The sequence below is a fragment of the Dermacentor silvarum genome, chromosome 6 (assembly GCF_013339745.2).
Source record: "Dermacentor silvarum isolate Dsil-2018 chromosome 6, BIME_Dsil_1.4, whole genome shotgun sequence".
NCBI classification, from domain to species: domain Eukaryota; kingdom Metazoa; phylum Arthropoda; class Arachnida; order Ixodida; family Ixodidae; genus Dermacentor; species Dermacentor silvarum.
Genome location: NC_051159.1, coordinates 77102586 through 77120517, shown reverse-complemented (window position 1 = coordinate 77120517; position 17932 = coordinate 77102586). Strand labels below are relative to the sequence as shown.

Below are 17932 nucleotides of genomic sequence, written 5' to 3'. Positions count from 1 at the left end.
GGCTGTGGATAACATTTTGTTTTGCTGATAGATAAACTGGCCATTTATGAGAACTGGTGTTTACTTGACAGAGTTTCTTTCCTAGGCAAGGTGCACAGCACTATAAATCTGCCAGAAATCTGCATGTTTCTAGACACTGACATTGTGTCCTTTGTACAAGATTTGTAGGAGTGGCTTTCTGCTCTTTTCCTTTTGCAGCTAAGTAGGAACAACAGTTTCTGAGCTGACATTGTTTTTCATATTGCTGTGAATCTTGTCTTTCTTCTGAATGTGATAATGCCCTCTGTTCCTTACTCCATGCGCGCGCTCACACACACACGTATATATATATATATATATATATATATATATACAGTAGAACCTTGTTCATGTCTGAAAAAAACATAGTACAGTAAAATCTTGTTAATTCGGATTTCATGGGACTGAAACAAATGTCCGAATTAACAGAATGTTGAATTATCAGGTGTATCAAGAAAATAATGAACAAATGCTTGCTACGTCAACACATCTTTTATTTACTGAATGAATCGGCTAGTAATGTTTCTATTGTGCACAAAAGCAGGGCAGAAGCTGCAATTCGCGTCATCTACTGCCTGATTAGAGCTCAGAGCGGCAAAGGCCTCGTGACTTCCTTCGCAGCTTCACCTGAGACATGCTTTCCACTACCGTGCGCACATCCCGATTGTTTTTTTTGCCAGTGAGCTGGTTGCCGACAGATCGTTCGTCAGTCACAGTGTAGCCGGTGCTCTTCATCCTCGACACCTTTGCACCAAGTTAGAACGTAACTACTGTTTGCTGCAACCACGACCTTGCAGTTCTGAAGGCACGTGGCTGACACCCGCACCGAGTCAAAACGAAACTGCTGTTTGATGCAACCGCTGCAGACTAAATCACGGTCGCTGTATCGACGCTATCATGGTTGGCGACTACGCAGTTTTGAAGGCACGCGGCTGACGCAGTGTTATACGCGGCAGTAAATGCAATAAAAGATTTAAAGGCATAAATATTGACGAAGCATTCCGGTGTTGCTGTCACTGTACGATTTCTGCTGATGCCTATGAAGATGCGGATTTGCCACTTCGTTTCGTTTAGACACTAGCACCGTTTTTTGCTCTTTTGTGTCCCATATTTGCTGCACTCGCCGAGCTCTGAGAGTTGTCTGAATTAACTTATGTGCAGCAAACACGTCTGAATTAACGAGAGTTTGATTGCAATAAGTAATGCATACGCCTGCCGGGACCAGAGGACGAGTCCGAATTATTCGATTTTCCAAATTAACAAGGGTAGAATTAATGAGGTTTTACTGTAACCGAAAAAACGTGCGATCGGAAGTCGCTAAAAAATTGACAGACTCAACTAGTTGACATCTACGTAATCGGAAGAGTTGCGTGAGCCGTTGCACCACGAGATGCCATTGCCAGCTGAGCTGGTGGGGCTTGAGCGACACAGAGACACGCATTGTCCTTTTTACTGCTTCCGCAAGCTTAAATTTGGGCTTCTCGAATTTGCCTTGGGTCAGCAGCTTCTTTGAGCCGGCCATTATGGCGGAAAGTTTTGACGTGCGGACGAGCGCCGAGCTGGTAGGATCTAAGGGACCCCAGACACGCATTGTTTTCCAATTTCTAAGACTGCGATAGGAAATAGAAATGAAATTGAGCTGCTCCACAACACCGGAATACAATGCCTACGATGCTGCCTGCAACAGGGAACAGCGGCGTGTTTGGGTTATCGCCTATTAAAAGTGTGCAGTATGCTTCCAATGGCACTATGGCCCACACTCTATGGAACAGATAAGTGAAGATGCTTATCGCAATACGGTTGGTGACGAGAGCTGTGAATGCGGTGTGCAATGACAGACCCGGGAGGAGATGTGCTGGTACCGGAATAAGAACCTTGGTGCACACTGAAGTTTTCACGTGAGATGGGCGGGCGGGTATTGTGGGGAAGCAGTTGCAGTGGGCGGCGACTATTTCGATCGGGTGTGCCTCGCGCCTTTTCTTGTTTACATTGGATCTAGTGACTGGAAAACGTATTGCAGGTTGGCAATCTCGTGAACATTGGTGCTGAAAGATAATGTTTTCCAGGAATGTATGAACCAGTAAAAAGTAACAAAATTTTGTTGAGTCATTTTTTTGTGTTCTCGGTTGCGAACGTTGGTGCCGGGCAGTCGTACGTAACGGGACCGTATCAGTGTATATCAGCATATCGAAGTGTATATAGTGTGCCCCATTATAACAGTTAACATAGCAGAAAGGTCAGGCTTGACGAAATAGTATATAACAGTTCATGTATATTATACCTTGAGAGCTTTTGCAGAACTCATTTGCAATATAATTACATTTCCATGTATTACTTCCAAGCACATTTGATGCACACTCGCCGCGGTAGTTTAGTGACTATGGTGTTGCGCTGCTGAGCTCGAAGTCGCGGGTTGATCCTGGCAGCGACGGCTGCCTTTTGACGGTGGTGAAATGCAAGAACGCTTGTGTACTTAGATTTACGTGCACATTAAAAAAACCCTTGGTGGTCAAAATTAATTGGGAGTCTCCCACTGTGGCCTGCCTCGTAATCGTATCGTGGTTTTGGCTTGTAAAACCCTAAAATAACATTCTTTTGCAACATTTGATGCATGCACAGCAGCATTAGCATGGAGTGATAGTGCTGCCTTATAGTAACAGCATTTTTTCTTTCGTGTAGATATTGAAGAACATAAAGCACCTTTAACTATTTACCTGTAGCATGTTCATGTCTATAACTCTCTTCAGTTGCAACGTTAGTGCAATGTTCAATGTTGCTCGACTTGCATGACATCATTTTTGTTAAAGCTAGCTCCTGACATTTTTTCTAATAGCAAGTTTCTTATGGAGACAGTTGCTGTGTTAGCTGTGATACACTTGAAAAACAAAAATGTGCACTGTTGTACAAAGCACCTACAGCTGCTCTTCTCGTACTTCTCATTTCGCTGTACTTTCTGGTATCATTGTGGTAAAGCTCTTTCCCGCTTGAGCACGGTATGGCTGCTTTTTTTCGCACTCATTGTTGCTGCATGTACTTTCATGTTACTACTCTCTTTTTCTCTCTCTCCCTGCTACGCTCCTGCTTCCAAGCACAGGCAATATGCACACGGTGAGTTGTGACACATGTACCTAACAACATTGTAGACTGGCTTGCAGATTGTGCAGTCCGCTCACGGTCTGCTCACGACTGTTGCCTACAAGCTGGGACCCAATCGTCCTGTCCAGTATGCTGTGGAGGTGAGGCCTCGCCTTTGTTCTTGTGTTTGTGCTGGTGTCTGTTCTCGTGTTTGTTCTTGTGTTTGTTCTTAAGTCTGTTGTGATGCATTGTACATGCAAAGTATGTGTTGAAGTCCCCGTGCTTGTGACCAGATTATCCTGAAAAAGCTGGTAGTAATACAGTTAAACCTTGTTTTAATGAAGTTTCATTTGGCACAAGAATACCTTTGTTATAAAATCATATACATGTTGATATCACAGAAAAAAAAAATTTAGGTCAGGTCTCTGCTAAATAAAAAACGAGTGGAAAGGAGACGCTTTCAAACAAGACCCAAATGGCGGTGCTTCGTTTATCGGTTTCAAAACTGTGAGCGGCGCAAGATGGGGCATTTTTGGTGCATCACGAAAATGCGCATCTCGCGTGATAAATACAGCATTCTTTTGCCAAAAGACACATTGTTTTGCGTTAATTTTTTGCCAACATGTGCGTGATGATGTCTAAATTGCGAAAATAACAAAACTGAAAAATTGATTTTTTTCGCGATATTTTTGTCTCTAAGACCCGTGTACCCCCTTAATAGTAACTTAGAGCAAGACGATCAGCGCTGTTGTGCAGTCGCGTTAAGTGAGCGGTCTTCCAAGTAGTGCGATGCATCACTGCGCTGTGAAAGGCTTTGCCGTGTTCGATTGTGTCACCGGCATTTCTAAATTGCTGTCTGTAAAGCCCTGTGCGCTTGAGGGTAAAATAAATAAATAAATAAAACCTTGGTTGGTGTGACTGAGGAAGACACCCATCTTGATACGGTGACGAAGGTATCGGCACTCACCCTTTCACATTATTTTGCAACAGCAGTTCACAGTAACAATGAATAAAGCTTTTCAGGCATCCGCCTTTATGCGTAATTTCCTGTTACTTGGTGGCATCACGTTGCGGACTTCAAATACGGTGCAGTATTTTCTGCACTACTGCAACCGACATTGTTTTGCATCTTGCATTTTTGGTTTTGTTATAGCATCTAGTATACCCATGGAAATTAAGCATGGCGAGCTGAATCTAAAAATGACTTCATTATGTTGAATAATTCATTATATCTGTGCTCGTTATATTGAGGGTCTATTTGATTATATACATTCAACATCAGAAGTAAATGGAACGGAGGGATAGCAAGAAAAAAATGTTGCGGCCAGCATGTCCTGGATTTGAACAGTTTGGTCTGGACGTGTGTGCATGGCTTGATTTTGATACTCCTGTAACCGCGCTTTGCACGGCTCAAAGATGCATTTGCATCTGAATGGAGTGCAAGCAGTTCCTTGTTGGTGCGGCAAAGAAGGTTCCTGAGAACGGTCCTTTAAGGTTCCCCTTGGTAACAGGCCTCTCCTCACTGGATCCTTAGCAGATTAGCGCCAAGCCAGACCAGTGCCTATCAAGAATGTTTTGGATGCCCTCATCACTGCAAGAGGCTGAGCAATCACCAGTGGAACTCTGTACTTGCTGAGTACGCCAAAGTGCTACCGATGGAAAAGCACGAGCTGTGATTGTGTGAAAAGAACTCAGACAGATCAAACTAATTTTTCTTAACTCTTGAAGTTCAGTGAAAATTATGCCGAGGTTTGGAAAGTAATGAAACTTCTGCTTGTTCTTAGCCATGGCCAGGCAACTGTGGAAAGGGGATTTAGTGTCAACCGACAAGTCTTTGTGAAGAACCTGAAAATCCTGTCATATGTCTTGCAACGGATTGTGTGCATCGCCATTGATAAGGCAGGTGGCATCTTGAACATTACAATAACAAAGGAGCGGAGGACCTCCGTCTCAGCTGCAAAGCATCACATCATGCATATTTAAAAGTCCTGAAGAAGGAGCAACTCTTAGAAGCAAACACTCAAAAAGGCGCCTTGTTGAGGACAGGACTTATAGCTTAAGAAGAAAGAAAGCGAAGCTTGAAGTAACTGTGGCTAATCTGACAGCTTCAGTAGATAACCTGACTGAAAAAGCAGAAGAAATCGGTGACGGTCAACTACATTGTGAAGTCAAGCAGCCTTAGGCAAAAGCGAAAAGCAAGAAGCAGTAACTTTAAACATCAACAAAGGAATTACGGCACCGCTTCAGTTTTCGTTAACTCTGTTACGAACCGTCTAGTATGTGCGCCTTTTCCTGAGTGCTCAATAAATTTTTTGCAGTGTGTCTAAAAAGTTGTTTTATTTAAATGGTGCCAGATAGAACATAGGGATTTGTCTTTAAAAATAACTTTTCAGAGCCTCGAAAGTCCCTAAAAACCCTTGAATTATTGCCTTTGAAGCCTGTATGAACCCTGCCTATGCTTTGGAGGTTTTGCAGCTGTGTCTACAGCTGCTCCCGGAGGTTATTCGAATACAGAGTTCGTGAAAAAGCTTAGATTCCTTACAGCTGAAATATGCATTTAGGAATTGAGCAGGGCTTCTGAGCAGGCATAACTTCCAGGTGATCAGATAACACTATTATTCCGTGATTTTCATAACATATAATGCTCTGTGGGCACTCATGCATTACCTCCATGGACAATTGAGTGAGTGTCAGATAATGCAATAACAGGCAGTGTCCGAAGTACACCGGGCATGTCCTTGCCAATAGTTCCCAACACCAGTAATTGTATACGTTTTATTACAAAGCTGAAACCAGTGGCTGTATTGAAGTTAGCCTTTGACTAGCCACATCTTCGAGGCTCTGAATTTTCACTACATTGGCAACAATGGATTTTCTTTCCTTTTCTTAATCTCTTCGTCCCCTTTTTCCTTCCCCCATTGCAGGGTAGCCAACCAGGTTCACTCCTTAACCTCCCTGCCTTTAATTTATCCTCCTTTCTCTCTCACTGTGGTCCTCAGAATTTGGTGTAACAGGGTGAACTTGGCCTTTGCTTCACAGCTCAGCTCATACGCACTGCATTTCACTTGTTTGAAAGCAACTGCTGGCACCATGGTATGCCAGAACCATGGCTTCTGAAGGTGTGGCATGCCACACTGTAGGAATGGCAAAACGCTGCAATCTCAAAGGCTATGTAAACTTCATGACACTGCAGTGCAGTTATAAGTGTCTATGAAGTTGAACGCTTTTGCTGCGAATCTTTGTCATCCCCTCCTTTCGATGCTATTCGTCACTGGCTTCCATTGCGCTTAGGGTGCCATTTCAACACTATGTAGGAGCACCTGAGCCATATTTCAGTGTATGACACAATCTTGAAACATTTTCACATTTTGTGTCCAATGAAACTTAAGGAAATTGAAGAAACCTGATGTTCCACAGAGTGAAAAGCTGGAAGAACTGCACCTTGTTTTGGAATGTCTGAACCTTGATGCAGTAAAGTTGTTACAGCTGAACTACATTTTATTCGTGCTCTTGGAGCATGCTTGTTGGCTGGTACAGGTTGATCTCATTACCGTGAAACTTGCAGCTTGACAGGGTGTGCTAAAAGCCTCCTAAGAAGCTTGCCTTGTTAGCAATTAGCAATACCTGGAAATTGGTAGTCGGTGTTTTTTTTAACAGGTGTTCTCCCACATGCCTCTCAGCAGTTCCTGCACGAGTGCTTGCTGACGACAAAATAAACAAAAAGCTTTGTCTTTATTTACTACTTTTGCTTTTGTACAAGTTTTGCTTGTTCATAATTTCCACATCAGTGCACTTGTCATCCATAAGACAATCGTGAAGTGACACTTGTTTTTCAGCATGATGTAGCATGCAGGCTGGCTAGCAGTAGGCCTAATTCTTAGAGCACTGCTTCTGCTCCTAAAATATTGGGAGTTCCTGCACGACATTTAGAAAACGATAGTAAAGGTCTTGATGCTGGGTAGAAATTTTAAACCTCTGACTGTCAGCTATGATGATAGATTTTGAGTGTCTTTCTGCAATAAGAAATTTAAATAAATCTTAGTTTATCTTTCCTTCTTCCATATATAACATCTAAGCAGCAGATTTTTGTAGTGCAAGGTATTAGTAAACACAAGCGTTCGTTGCCATGCAGTTGTGTTGACCTGGCCTGAATCTGTGATGGCATGTATTTTTGAGTTTTGTTGCTGTGGCCCTAAAGACATATCAGAACAAAACAAAACCGTTTTTGTTGTGCAGGAAGTCCTTCGCATCTGTGGTTTCCTATGTGATTCATTCTTGAGGGCAACAGTTTTGTTTCAACAGTGGAGCTGAAGTTCAGCAGGAGTGGTTATTTTGCTGATTTGAAAAGAAATAGTCACCTCACCATTGTCGTTTTGGAGACTAACTTGTGCTTTAAAGAATGTGTGCTCAGTGAAAACAGCTTCATGGCTTTCCTCTGGAAAGCAATGTTGTAATGTTTAAGAAAAAAATTCTTAGGGATCTGTGGCTATTGCGGGTGCTGCTGTTCGGTGGCTGAGGGACAACCTGGGCCTCATCAGCAGCAGCAGTGAAATTGGTGAGATTTATATTTGTTACTATGCTCATTTGTCCGTATAAAATGATACGAGATTTGGTACAACACTTGGTTAAATGCAGTGGAGAAATAAATGCTGCAGGGACCATTTACAGCTGATTAGTACTGCTTGACACAGCTGCAAGACAGGTGGTCAATTTTTGTTCTTGTCTGTCCACATTGTGATGTGAATAAAACTGAGCTATCTGATGCACTGGACTTACTATTTAACAAACCTGAAGGGACCTGAAGGAGCCTCAACTTGCCAAGTAATAATAAAAAAACACCTAATTAACTTTTAAATAAGGTGCCAACACTTTGTCCCAAAAAACATTTAACTGTTGGCTTGGTGAGTGACCACAAGTTTTTCAAGCAAGCAAAAGGAGATGCCATTTTAGATCAGTTTCTGTCAGTAAGACATGCATTTTTGCATGAAGAGTGTTGCTCAGTGTAAATTGTGACATTCTTGCTGTCAATGCACTTGACAGCTGCATGGCAGGAAGGTAATGCTCTCTCTGGTTTATGCATGCTGAACTTCATCAATAATAGGGCTGAAAGGACTGTTTTTGAGTTGACGGGGTGCTATGAAATTTTCAGAAACTTCATCTTGAAATTAAGTTTTTCTTGCCTTTAACCTTTGATAAACAAGGTGCAGCAGAACAGTGACAGTTGTATATGGAGTTCCATCGTTGATTGTCTACAGTGTTCGCCAGAGTCCATGTTTTCCACAGTTGCTGTATGCTCTGGAGAGACTGCCGTTATAGTAACTGCTACAGTGTAGAACCGCATGCGCGGCAGGATGTACTTGCAAAGTTATATGAATGTGATGTGGGAGTGCATATAATGGCATACTGCACCTCATTCTTTCTCAGGGATTTGCACCGCTGAGGAAGGTTTTAACTTTTGAAGAACTTGCCTTATGTTGTGCATAAAGGGACACAGTTGAACGATCAGTGCTAATCAAATAGTGACTCGTACCTAGGGGTCTGAAGGACTCAATCTTAAGTGTTGAAAATTGTCTCAAAGACATTTCCGTAGAATTTTGTCTAAGATTGTGTAGCGGTACCGTAATGTTTCTTTCAATTGCTCCACTAAATTTTTGGAACTCCCCTCTACAACTGTCATTATATTTAAAGTGTTATTTCTGAAGGACTTCATAGTTCTTGCACAGTTGTTTTTATTTTCAGTGTTTTGCATTGCACCCTGTGTATCTTTTTCATTGCAGAGAAAGTGGCCCGTACAGTAGGCAGCACACACGGCGTGTACTTTGTCCCAGCTTTCTCGGGCCTGTATGCGCCCTACTGGGAGCCCGATGCCCGGGGAATCATATGCGGCCTCACACAGTTCACAACTCGAGCACACATTGCCAGGGCTACCCTGGAAGCTGTCTGCTTTCAGGTGAGCTGTTTGGCGAGAGCATAGGGGGCACACGAGAAGTGAATACTCATATTTTTTAGGGCTATTGCTCACTTACACCTATGTCTACTCACAGCCATCGCACTTACGCTCCTACCCACACTTGCTTGCCAACACTCACTTGCATTCATACTCACTTTCATTCACACTTACTGGCATCCACTAATGCTCATACTTGCGTCCACTCGTACTCGCCAGCACTTACTCACATACATAAACACTTGCCAATAGTTGCTCATGTTCATACTCATCCATTCAAATTCACCGCTACTGACTTTTGTCAATATTGATGTTAACTGCCATTAATTCCTGCAAGTACAGCTACCTGCATTTCTGTCCTAACAACGTTAAGTGAAAAGAATAAGCGGAACCGAGGGACTCAATTTTTTTTAAATTTTTTTTTACAACCTCAGGAAGTCATTAGAAAGTTGTCTGCTCCTTGCCAGGAGCTAGTTGCCTGCTTATAAGTTGGTATTCTGTGTGACACCAGCTGTTGAAGGTGTGCTTCACATCCGCTGCCATGGCTGTTAGTGGCGCTGGCATCCCAGGGCTAGATCTAGTACAGATACACAAATACATAAAGAGCAGTGGCCTGGAGGACAGCCACTAGGCGCAGTGGTAGAACATTGCATGCATAATGTGGAAGTTGTGGGTTGAGCTCCCACTGGCAGCATGTTGCCTCTTCGTACACACTCATTTCTCTTTTCCTTATTATTATTTTTATGCATGCAATAGAAATGTAGAACATTTCTATTAAAAATTGATTTCTCCTATGCTTTCCTTGGCTTCGTTGTCTGCTGGCTTCATGAGATAGTAACTTTAGAACAAGATTTGGAACTTACCACTGCTTTGCTTCTGCTTAGTTTGGGCAGCGTCATATTTTTACAGCGTAAGCTGCTATGGCCTCATTCCAATAGCCGTTTCGATTGGCGATGGTGTCTGCCGCCGCCGCCGGTGGTGTCCGGTGTCCGTAGCAGCTGTTGCTGGGAATGAGAAAAAAAAACTGTCCCTGCCGGGATCGAACCCAAGCCCACTGCGCAGCAATCAGCTACTCTACCACTGAGCCACGCCAACACTTGCTAGCTTGCTGTGGGAAAATGCTCAATAAACGTGCCCTAGCTCGCGAGGAACACAGGATGTGTCATGTGTGCAGCGTAGCATCGATACGCGCACACTTTGCATTGCATTATCATATTATTACACCAGGTCGCATGCCATGTAGCAGATGCACAGGTAGCGGTTCAAGGTAGAAGGTCTGAGGGAAAAAAAAAGAAGTTTAAGGAGATGTACACAAAAATGCTAGAAAAATTACATATTGTGTACTCGATTAAATCAAGCTGTCTAGGTGACTATGTCCCCACCGCGTTTCAAAGGGTATGCCAATAAATAATAATAATAATAGTAATCATTAGCTGGCTAGGTGGCTGTTTGTCACCGCTTTGTTTCAAAGGCGATGTCAGTAAATCATCATTATCACCATTATCGTAGCGTGCCACTTGTCACGACGTGTGAGATGCGCGCCACGTAGCGTCATTGTGTGCACACTTCATATTGCAGTTGCATATTAATACACCAGGTGGCACGCCATGCGGCATTTGCATACATAGCTGTACAAGGTAGATAGAGAAGGTTTGAGGAAGAAAAAGAAGGTGAAGGATATGTATACAAAAATGCAAGAATGAAAAACATGTGTAGCATACGTGAATAAATCAAGCAACGCTCACCGTCCTGTTTCAAAGGGAATTCCATTAAAACATCATCATCATCATTAGCATCGTTTCGTGCCATTTGTCACGAGACGTGACATGCACGCCGCGTGGTGTCCATACGTGTGAACATTGCATTGCAGTTGCGCTCTATTCCACCTTGTGTTCCGATATGTAGCAGTTGCATATAGCAGTTGCATGCTGCATGTAGCTAGACCTGGTTAACTCAAGTGGGCTAGGTGACTATTTGTCATCACCCTCTTTCGAAGGGGATGCCAATAAACCATCATCGTCGTCATCATCAACAGCACCGCATCGTGCCATGGGTCAAAGGATGTGACATGTGCGCCATGTAGTCTGGATGCCTGTGTTTATTCTTTGGTACACGTTATGGCGTCTCCTCGAAAGGTACGAACCTCTGCTGAAGAAGGTAATCGTTGAGCTATGCGCAAGGCTGCAACGAAGCAACATCGAGACATGTTGCGTTGCAAGCCACAGCTCGTCGTCGACGCTGGGCGGACAGTTCAAATTGTTCTCGTGAAAACGACACAAAGAAACTTTGCCGCAAAGACCTTGTAGCGCTTGGTGCAGAAATTTAAGCTTCTATGGAGCCGCTTCTCCAGCTTACGCTGTGACTGTGCTGCGTGTGCTGTGCAGGCCTGCGACTTTTTTTTTTTTAGTCTGTTTCATTCAGTAAAACAGATGGCATCATTTTCTCGGTTTATCTTCAATGTTAGTTTCAGACAAGCAGCGTAATTAATTAATCCACACCATTGCAGCAGCCATTGCTTCTGATTGTAAGGTCTGCATACAACAGTGGCTATTCATTACCTCTGGATGAACCAACCAAGCAAAGACACCAAGTGTTTCATTGAACAATGTGGGCAAAAAATAAAAGTTGGACCTTCCTGTGAAGAGTAACAAAGCAGCAGCAACTGCATAATCTTAAAGTTGTTTGACTAAAACTGCATGCCTCTGTACTTGGTACTTGTGACATTTGAATTGATTGGCGACAGCTGTGGTGTCGAATAGAAAACACACTGTATTTTCACAAAATGGGTTTTAGGGAGTGCAAATCTCCATATTTTCATGCATTTACACCTCGGAATGCAAACTGTGCCCCCAATTGCAGCCTTCAGATAAGGAAAATATCTTTTTTTAAAGTAAGGAAATCTGCACATGTAGCTCATCCAAATAATCACATACAGTAGCTTTCAGACCTTCCTAAAAGTAGCCTGGCTTAATTTTCAGCATAAGGAAAAGCTAGAAAAAGGTTTCGTTTGTGTGATGGCAGGTGAGATGTCAAGGCTGTTGTCATTGTCGTCGTTGGTGCACTTGCCATGTCATTGTAAGTATTGTCAACTACCGCTGTTTCAGGGGGCATTTAGAGGTTTCCTGTAAGTGGGCTGTCTACGATTTGTGCAGTCTGACCTCAGAATAGCAATGCATTTCTGCTAAAGATTACAGTTTCATGCGACAGTAAACTTCTGCGCTTGTCTGATGTGGCACTTCACAGAGAATACGTTCACTGCGGCTTATGCGACTCCTTGTACCTTTCTGTTTGCAGGTGCGGGATATTTTGGATTCAATGGATCGCGACTCAGGGACCCGACTGAAACAACTTTTGGTCGATGGTGGCATGGCAGTCAACGACTTGCTTATGCAGCTGCAAGCTGACCTGCTTGGCATTCCTGTTGGTAGGTTGAAAAGACGTTCCAGCAGTGCCTGCATTTTGAAAAAGTCAATAGCTATAGTACTGCAATATACAGTAAGGCCCGTTCATAACGAACTGGATAGTTCTACGAAAAGTGTTTGTTGTAGTAGTAGTTTATGTGCAAACTTGTGCATTAAAATGAGCAAGAATTAGCGACACGGTGGTTCTTGTGCTGTAGTCTCATTACAAAGCACTAACAACCTGTCCAGCGATAAGTCGAGCCTTTCGCTTCATGAAGCGATGCCTGCTGCGTACTTAGGAGCAAATTAAACTGCCTTTGTTATGAATCCAATCTGCCGTTACTGGGAGAACTCGTGCACGATCCCTGTGAAAAAATTCAGTCATGATGTCTTCAAGTTCAGTATGAACTGTGGGGCGGCTGCAGAACGAAGTTTGCAGATAAAGTCGACAGTTGCACCGTTTTATTTTCTGTTAGTAGAAACTCTTAAAAACAGTCGAGTGCCGCCTTGCTCCCATTTGCTTCTGCGTTTTCTCCCACATTGTTCTCGAATGCAACCCTGAAGTCAAGCCGACATTTGCTGATTTTTGCGGCTGAGACTGTAGCAAAGCACATTTGTACCGAGTTTGTGAAGTTTGCGTGTTCGCTCTGACAACAGCAAAAAAAATGTTGACGCTTTTTTTTCTTGTTCAATACTGGCCATACAACAATTGAAATTATGCCAAAGACTGCTGTAGAATAAGGGGGAACTTTTCCACTAAATGTTTTGGAAACTTGACCTGTATTTTGGTTCTTACTGTACCTGCCAATTTTTGTTTAGAAATCTCTGCCTAATTTATGCGTAACATCAATCTAAAGAAAGAAATTCGTCAATGTAGCCCTTTCAAAAACATCGCCCGATTTCGATCACCTGTTGTTTTGAAACTGTTAACATAGCCACAATTTTTTGTCCAGAGCTTGTGATTTTTATACATTCAGTGAGATTTAAATGGTGTCTGGGTACGAGAACCACGCATTTTATTTGGCTGGAAGTGCAAACTACTGCTGTATACATGCCGCCATTTTACCAAAGTCTCACTGTTATGGCCTTTATAGCTGTGCGTCAGCCATGTGAGGCTAAGGTCTAGGAGGTTGTATATTCGTCGCGATTGGACTCGATCAGTGCGCTCACTGCGGCATGCATCGCACACACACCCCTCTTGTGCTTCAGAAGGCCTGTTTTGATATTATCTTCACTTTGGGTGCATCCTGTTTTTGCTGCAACCATGTTTCAAGCGTTCATTGTAATGGCATGGCACTTTAAGAAATGTTTATATATATATATTATATCAAAATGGATGCAGTTTCACTGTGTAGGGTAGAAAAATCATAAGTATGATCATTATAACAGCTTGATCGTTATATGTGAGGTCGTTATAAGTTGGTTTGATTGTATTTAAAGAGTCATTTAAAACTCTTTTATTATGACAAATAAGCCTTCCCATTATTCAGATACTGTAGTTCCTAATACCTGAGCCAAGTATGTAGTGTTATACAGGTAAACCTCTGTGTAACGAAATTCTTGATATAACGAAGGGTATAACTTTTTTTTATAACTTCTCATTATAACTTCTTATCCATAGAACACCATATATTTTGAACTTCAATATAACGAAGTGTGTTTGTACATGATTTCAATGTAATGAAATTTCCCTGCCGCTGCAAAGGAATACAGAGACATTAAATGAAAACTTCCATGGATGCAGTTAGTCAAATGGTTCAGTTACATGTGGCTGCTTACAAACGCGCCTCTCAAATTGTGCGCCGTGCGACCGAGAGCAACCGCTGAATCGGAGCAGCGTCATGTTCTTATAAAGTCAAAGTGCGATATCATCCCATCACACCCCGCAGGCTATATTCTTTAGGTACGAGTGAAAGTGTGTAAGGGTGAGTCGAAAAGCATGGTGGCTTGATGAGCACCGTCTTCGCATGCGAGCAAGGGGTAAGCGGGGAGGGGAGCGAGCTCACGGTAATGGCGATCAAGCATGCATGTGTGCACAGGCTAGTGGGGGGCAGGTTGGTATGCGTCCCCTTCTTTAGCGCGGCTATGACAAGGCTATTGGTGTGGCTGAGCACATATGCATATGCAGTGAATATGCAGCGTGGCTGAGCGCATATGCAGAGGTAATTTGCCGCCTGTGCTAAGGCTGGGGAGCTCTGACAGCATGGCATTATGTGCTGCTTCCTGAGGATTTAGTGCTGAAGGTTGCGTAATGTCAAGTTTACAAGACATGTTGAAGCGAGAGGCAGACGAAGCTTTCTCTCCCAGCTGCTGGTGCTTTTCATGATAGCGTTGTCCCACTGCAGGAAACACTCAGCCACGGGGGTGAAATGGACGCAAAGGCGTGGCTTCACTTTGTACCGCTGATGTGAAGATATCGTCCATATGGCATGAAACTGTATCTTTCTTTGCAGACTCTCAAATTCAACAACAAAATTATTTTTTTTTTCTCATTCAAGGTTTGCTTCCAAATGTCTAATGCCTTTCTTGTAATAAAAATTAATCGGCAGCTGTACTTAATTGCATAAAAGATCAAATTTCAGTATAACAAAATTTTGATATAACGAAGCAAATCGCTGCATTTACAGACCTCATTATATCATAGTTTAACTGTGTATAGTTCCTCTACATGGAGAATACTTAACAACATAAGGGAGCCTGGTCTTCAGTTATATCTACAACTACTGTGGCTGCTTCCCAACCTCCAGCTCAATCTGACATGACCCCCTATGGCAGGAGTCATAAATGCATAGTCTGCAGGCCATATGTTGTCTTAAAACATCTGGTCTGCCACCAATGTCGCCCATCCAGTCTCCGACGTCAGGCGTGGCATGACAGTTCACGCAGCTTTAATGTGTTGGCATTACAGTACTCATGTGAACGAAATTCCGGGGGTGTCCGTCTGTTATTCCCTGGGTGTGGGAGAGGAAGAGGGAAGTGTGTGACATTGCAAGTGGAGAGTAGAGAGAAACAAGGGAGAGGAAGTGAGGGTGTGTGAAGGAAGGAGAGTGTAGTGTGATATCACACCTCAGGAGCCAATATGAGTGCAGGTGGCACGTGACGTTGCGCTTTGGCATTCGCAGCTGGCAGACCGCCAGAGGAGAGGAGAGAATCTCACTGCAGTGTGCTGCTGTAGACTTGGCAGATTGCCTGTGGCGTTTTACAGGTTCAGACATGTCTTGTGATGACATGTGTCTTTGAGTACAGTTTAAAATGGATGCAGTGCTGTCAACGAGCAGTATAGAAAGTCATGCTGAGAGATGTCGCCAAAAGAAGGCCGAGGCAATGTGACGGCGGCGACAGGCCGAATCAGAGAAAGCTCATACTGTTCATTTGGCTGCAGCAGCTGAAGCAAAGCGTTGAAAGCATGTTGCAGAGTCGGAGAAGGGATGCCAATGTCGGTGAGCAGGGGAGGCTGAAGCGAAGCGGGCTAAGCACCAGGTGGACCCTGCTATGCGTCAGGCAGAAGCCAAGCTAAAACAGGCTAAGCATAATGCAGATTCTGAATTACAACGAGTAGAAGCTGAGGTAAAGCGACACAAATGGCAAGAGGAGGGGGCTAAACATCGAGCGGAAAAGGCCGCAGAAGCAGGGCACCAATGAATGCCTTCAAACGAGACTTGCAAAGGGTTCATGCTAATGCATTTACATTGGCTCAACCATTTCATAGACCGTAATATTTTTTATGCTGCAAGTCATGACAAGTGTCGTGAGCCACAGCATGGAGAATTTCTGCATGGGAGCTTTCCGGTTTCTTTAATTAATTATGCTAGTGCATTTGCTCAGCATTACATAATTGCTTTGCTCGTGTTCACAGGCAGTCACAGTAACAAGTTTTGAAGGATTCTAGCATGTTGTGCGTTTGTTTTTGCTCTCCCCAGTGCGACCCCAAATGGCAGAAACAACTGCACTGGGTGCAGCCATTGCTGCTGGGGCAGCCGATGGCATCAATGTGTGGAGCCTGGACAGCCGCAGCTTCCCAAAGGTTACGACTGATGTTTTCGAACCGTCAATACTTCCTGCAGGTAATGCTTGCTCTCCTTTATGTTCTTGACTGTAGTGTGGTTTTGTTTGTGTGTCCCAGTTGTAACATTCCAGTGCCATGGAATCTCATTAATACAATTCTGCATAATAAGTTTTTCGGGATAATACATTTTTTGTTCATTTCCTGGCCAGTGTCTTGCAGGAGCAATGTATTTTGGGTAATACAATTTTCGGATGATATTTTCCAGTTGTCGTGAAGATTGTATCAACGAGATACCACTGTACTTCTTTATGTGGTAACATCTCTTGAGTTAACATTATTTATTGCTTTTCTATAAAAATGTCTGTGATAAAATACTGTAATCAAAACATCCACTTTTTCTAGTACTGCATGTACTTTTGCTGGTGCGGAATTTTCACCAAAATTGTTTTAAGTTTAGCGTGTTTATTTGAATAATACGGGTGTTTGATTATGAAGAAAGCTGTCCCCTTTAGCTTGCCTAGCGTCAGTCTAAACAGCCTGCAGCTGAAAAATGTTTTTTTTTAGGCCTGAGGGTTTTGGTAGAACACGCTTGCCCAAAACTGCAGTGCCGTTGCTGTGCCTCTGGGCTACTTGAAAGCCTTTCTTTATCTCGCAGTTACCTCTGGGTTTCACCCGCCGGGGTGGCTCAGTCAGCTAAGGCGTTGCGCTGCTGAGCACGAACGAGATCGCGGGATCGAATCCCGGCCGCCGCGGCTGCATTTCGATGGAGGCGAAATGCAAAAACGCCCATGTGCTTGCGTTGTAGTGCACGTTAAAGAACCCCAGGTGGTCAAAATTAATCCGGAGCCCTCCACTACGGCGTGCCTCATAATCAGAACTGGTTTTGGCACATAAAACCCCAGAAAGAAGAAGTACCTCTGGGTTTCGCATATGGCAGGTACCTAGGCTCATATTTGATGCTTTTCTATATGGGGTGATTCGGTCATGATAATATTACTTGCGCAAAGCGCAGGGCAAGTGCAAGTAAGACACGAGACAGAATGCTGATGTCAATTGAAGTTTATTGATAAGTGAAGAATATACATTACCCGGCCAATTTTGCAGACCTGGAGGAAACCGAAAAATAGTCTGAATAAAAGGACAGTCCGAAAAATCTGTGAATCCCAAAAACAGACTTTATTCCAGCTAAACTGGATTAAAGAAATTGCAGATGGACCCTTGTCTCGGACTCTGTCTGCTTCCGATGACGTCCTCTTGCATCTGTGCAAGTATCATTGGACAGCAATATGAAAGCGTTGATGACGTCTTGCATTATCGGTTGCGGGCAGTCGAATGTGCCATTTTCGTCGTCGGAGTCCAAGTCACTTTTTAGCTGTGGGGTCACTTATCACACAATCTCGTCACCTGTCATCTCGGCACACACTTATATGTTAATATCCACTGTGGCAAACTCGCGGTATGTGACGACAGTGGTAAGGTCAAACC

The 17932-nt window shown here is 43.4% G+C and overlaps 1 protein-coding gene across 4 annotated transcripts in view; it reads left to right on the top strand.

The window, feature by feature from the left end:
- Positions 1-17932, top strand: part of LOC119455617 (glycerol kinase-like) — a 62656-nt gene that overhangs the window by 18270 nt on the left and 26454 nt on the right. For 3 of the 4 annotated variants that reach the window (XM_037717033.2, XM_037717035.2, XM_037717036.2), the window contains exons 11-15: positions 3162-3254; positions 7570-7648; positions 8871-9043; positions 12335-12464; positions 16362-16505. In XM_037717033.2, coding sequence (XP_037572961.1) covers positions 3162-3254; positions 7570-7648; positions 8871-9043; positions 12335-12464; positions 16362-16505 — 619 coding nt within the window. The remainder of the gene's footprint in view (positions 1-3161; positions 3255-7569; positions 7649-8870; positions 9044-12334; positions 12465-16361; positions 16506-17932) is intronic. The other variant, XM_037717034.2, reaches the window with a different exon arrangement.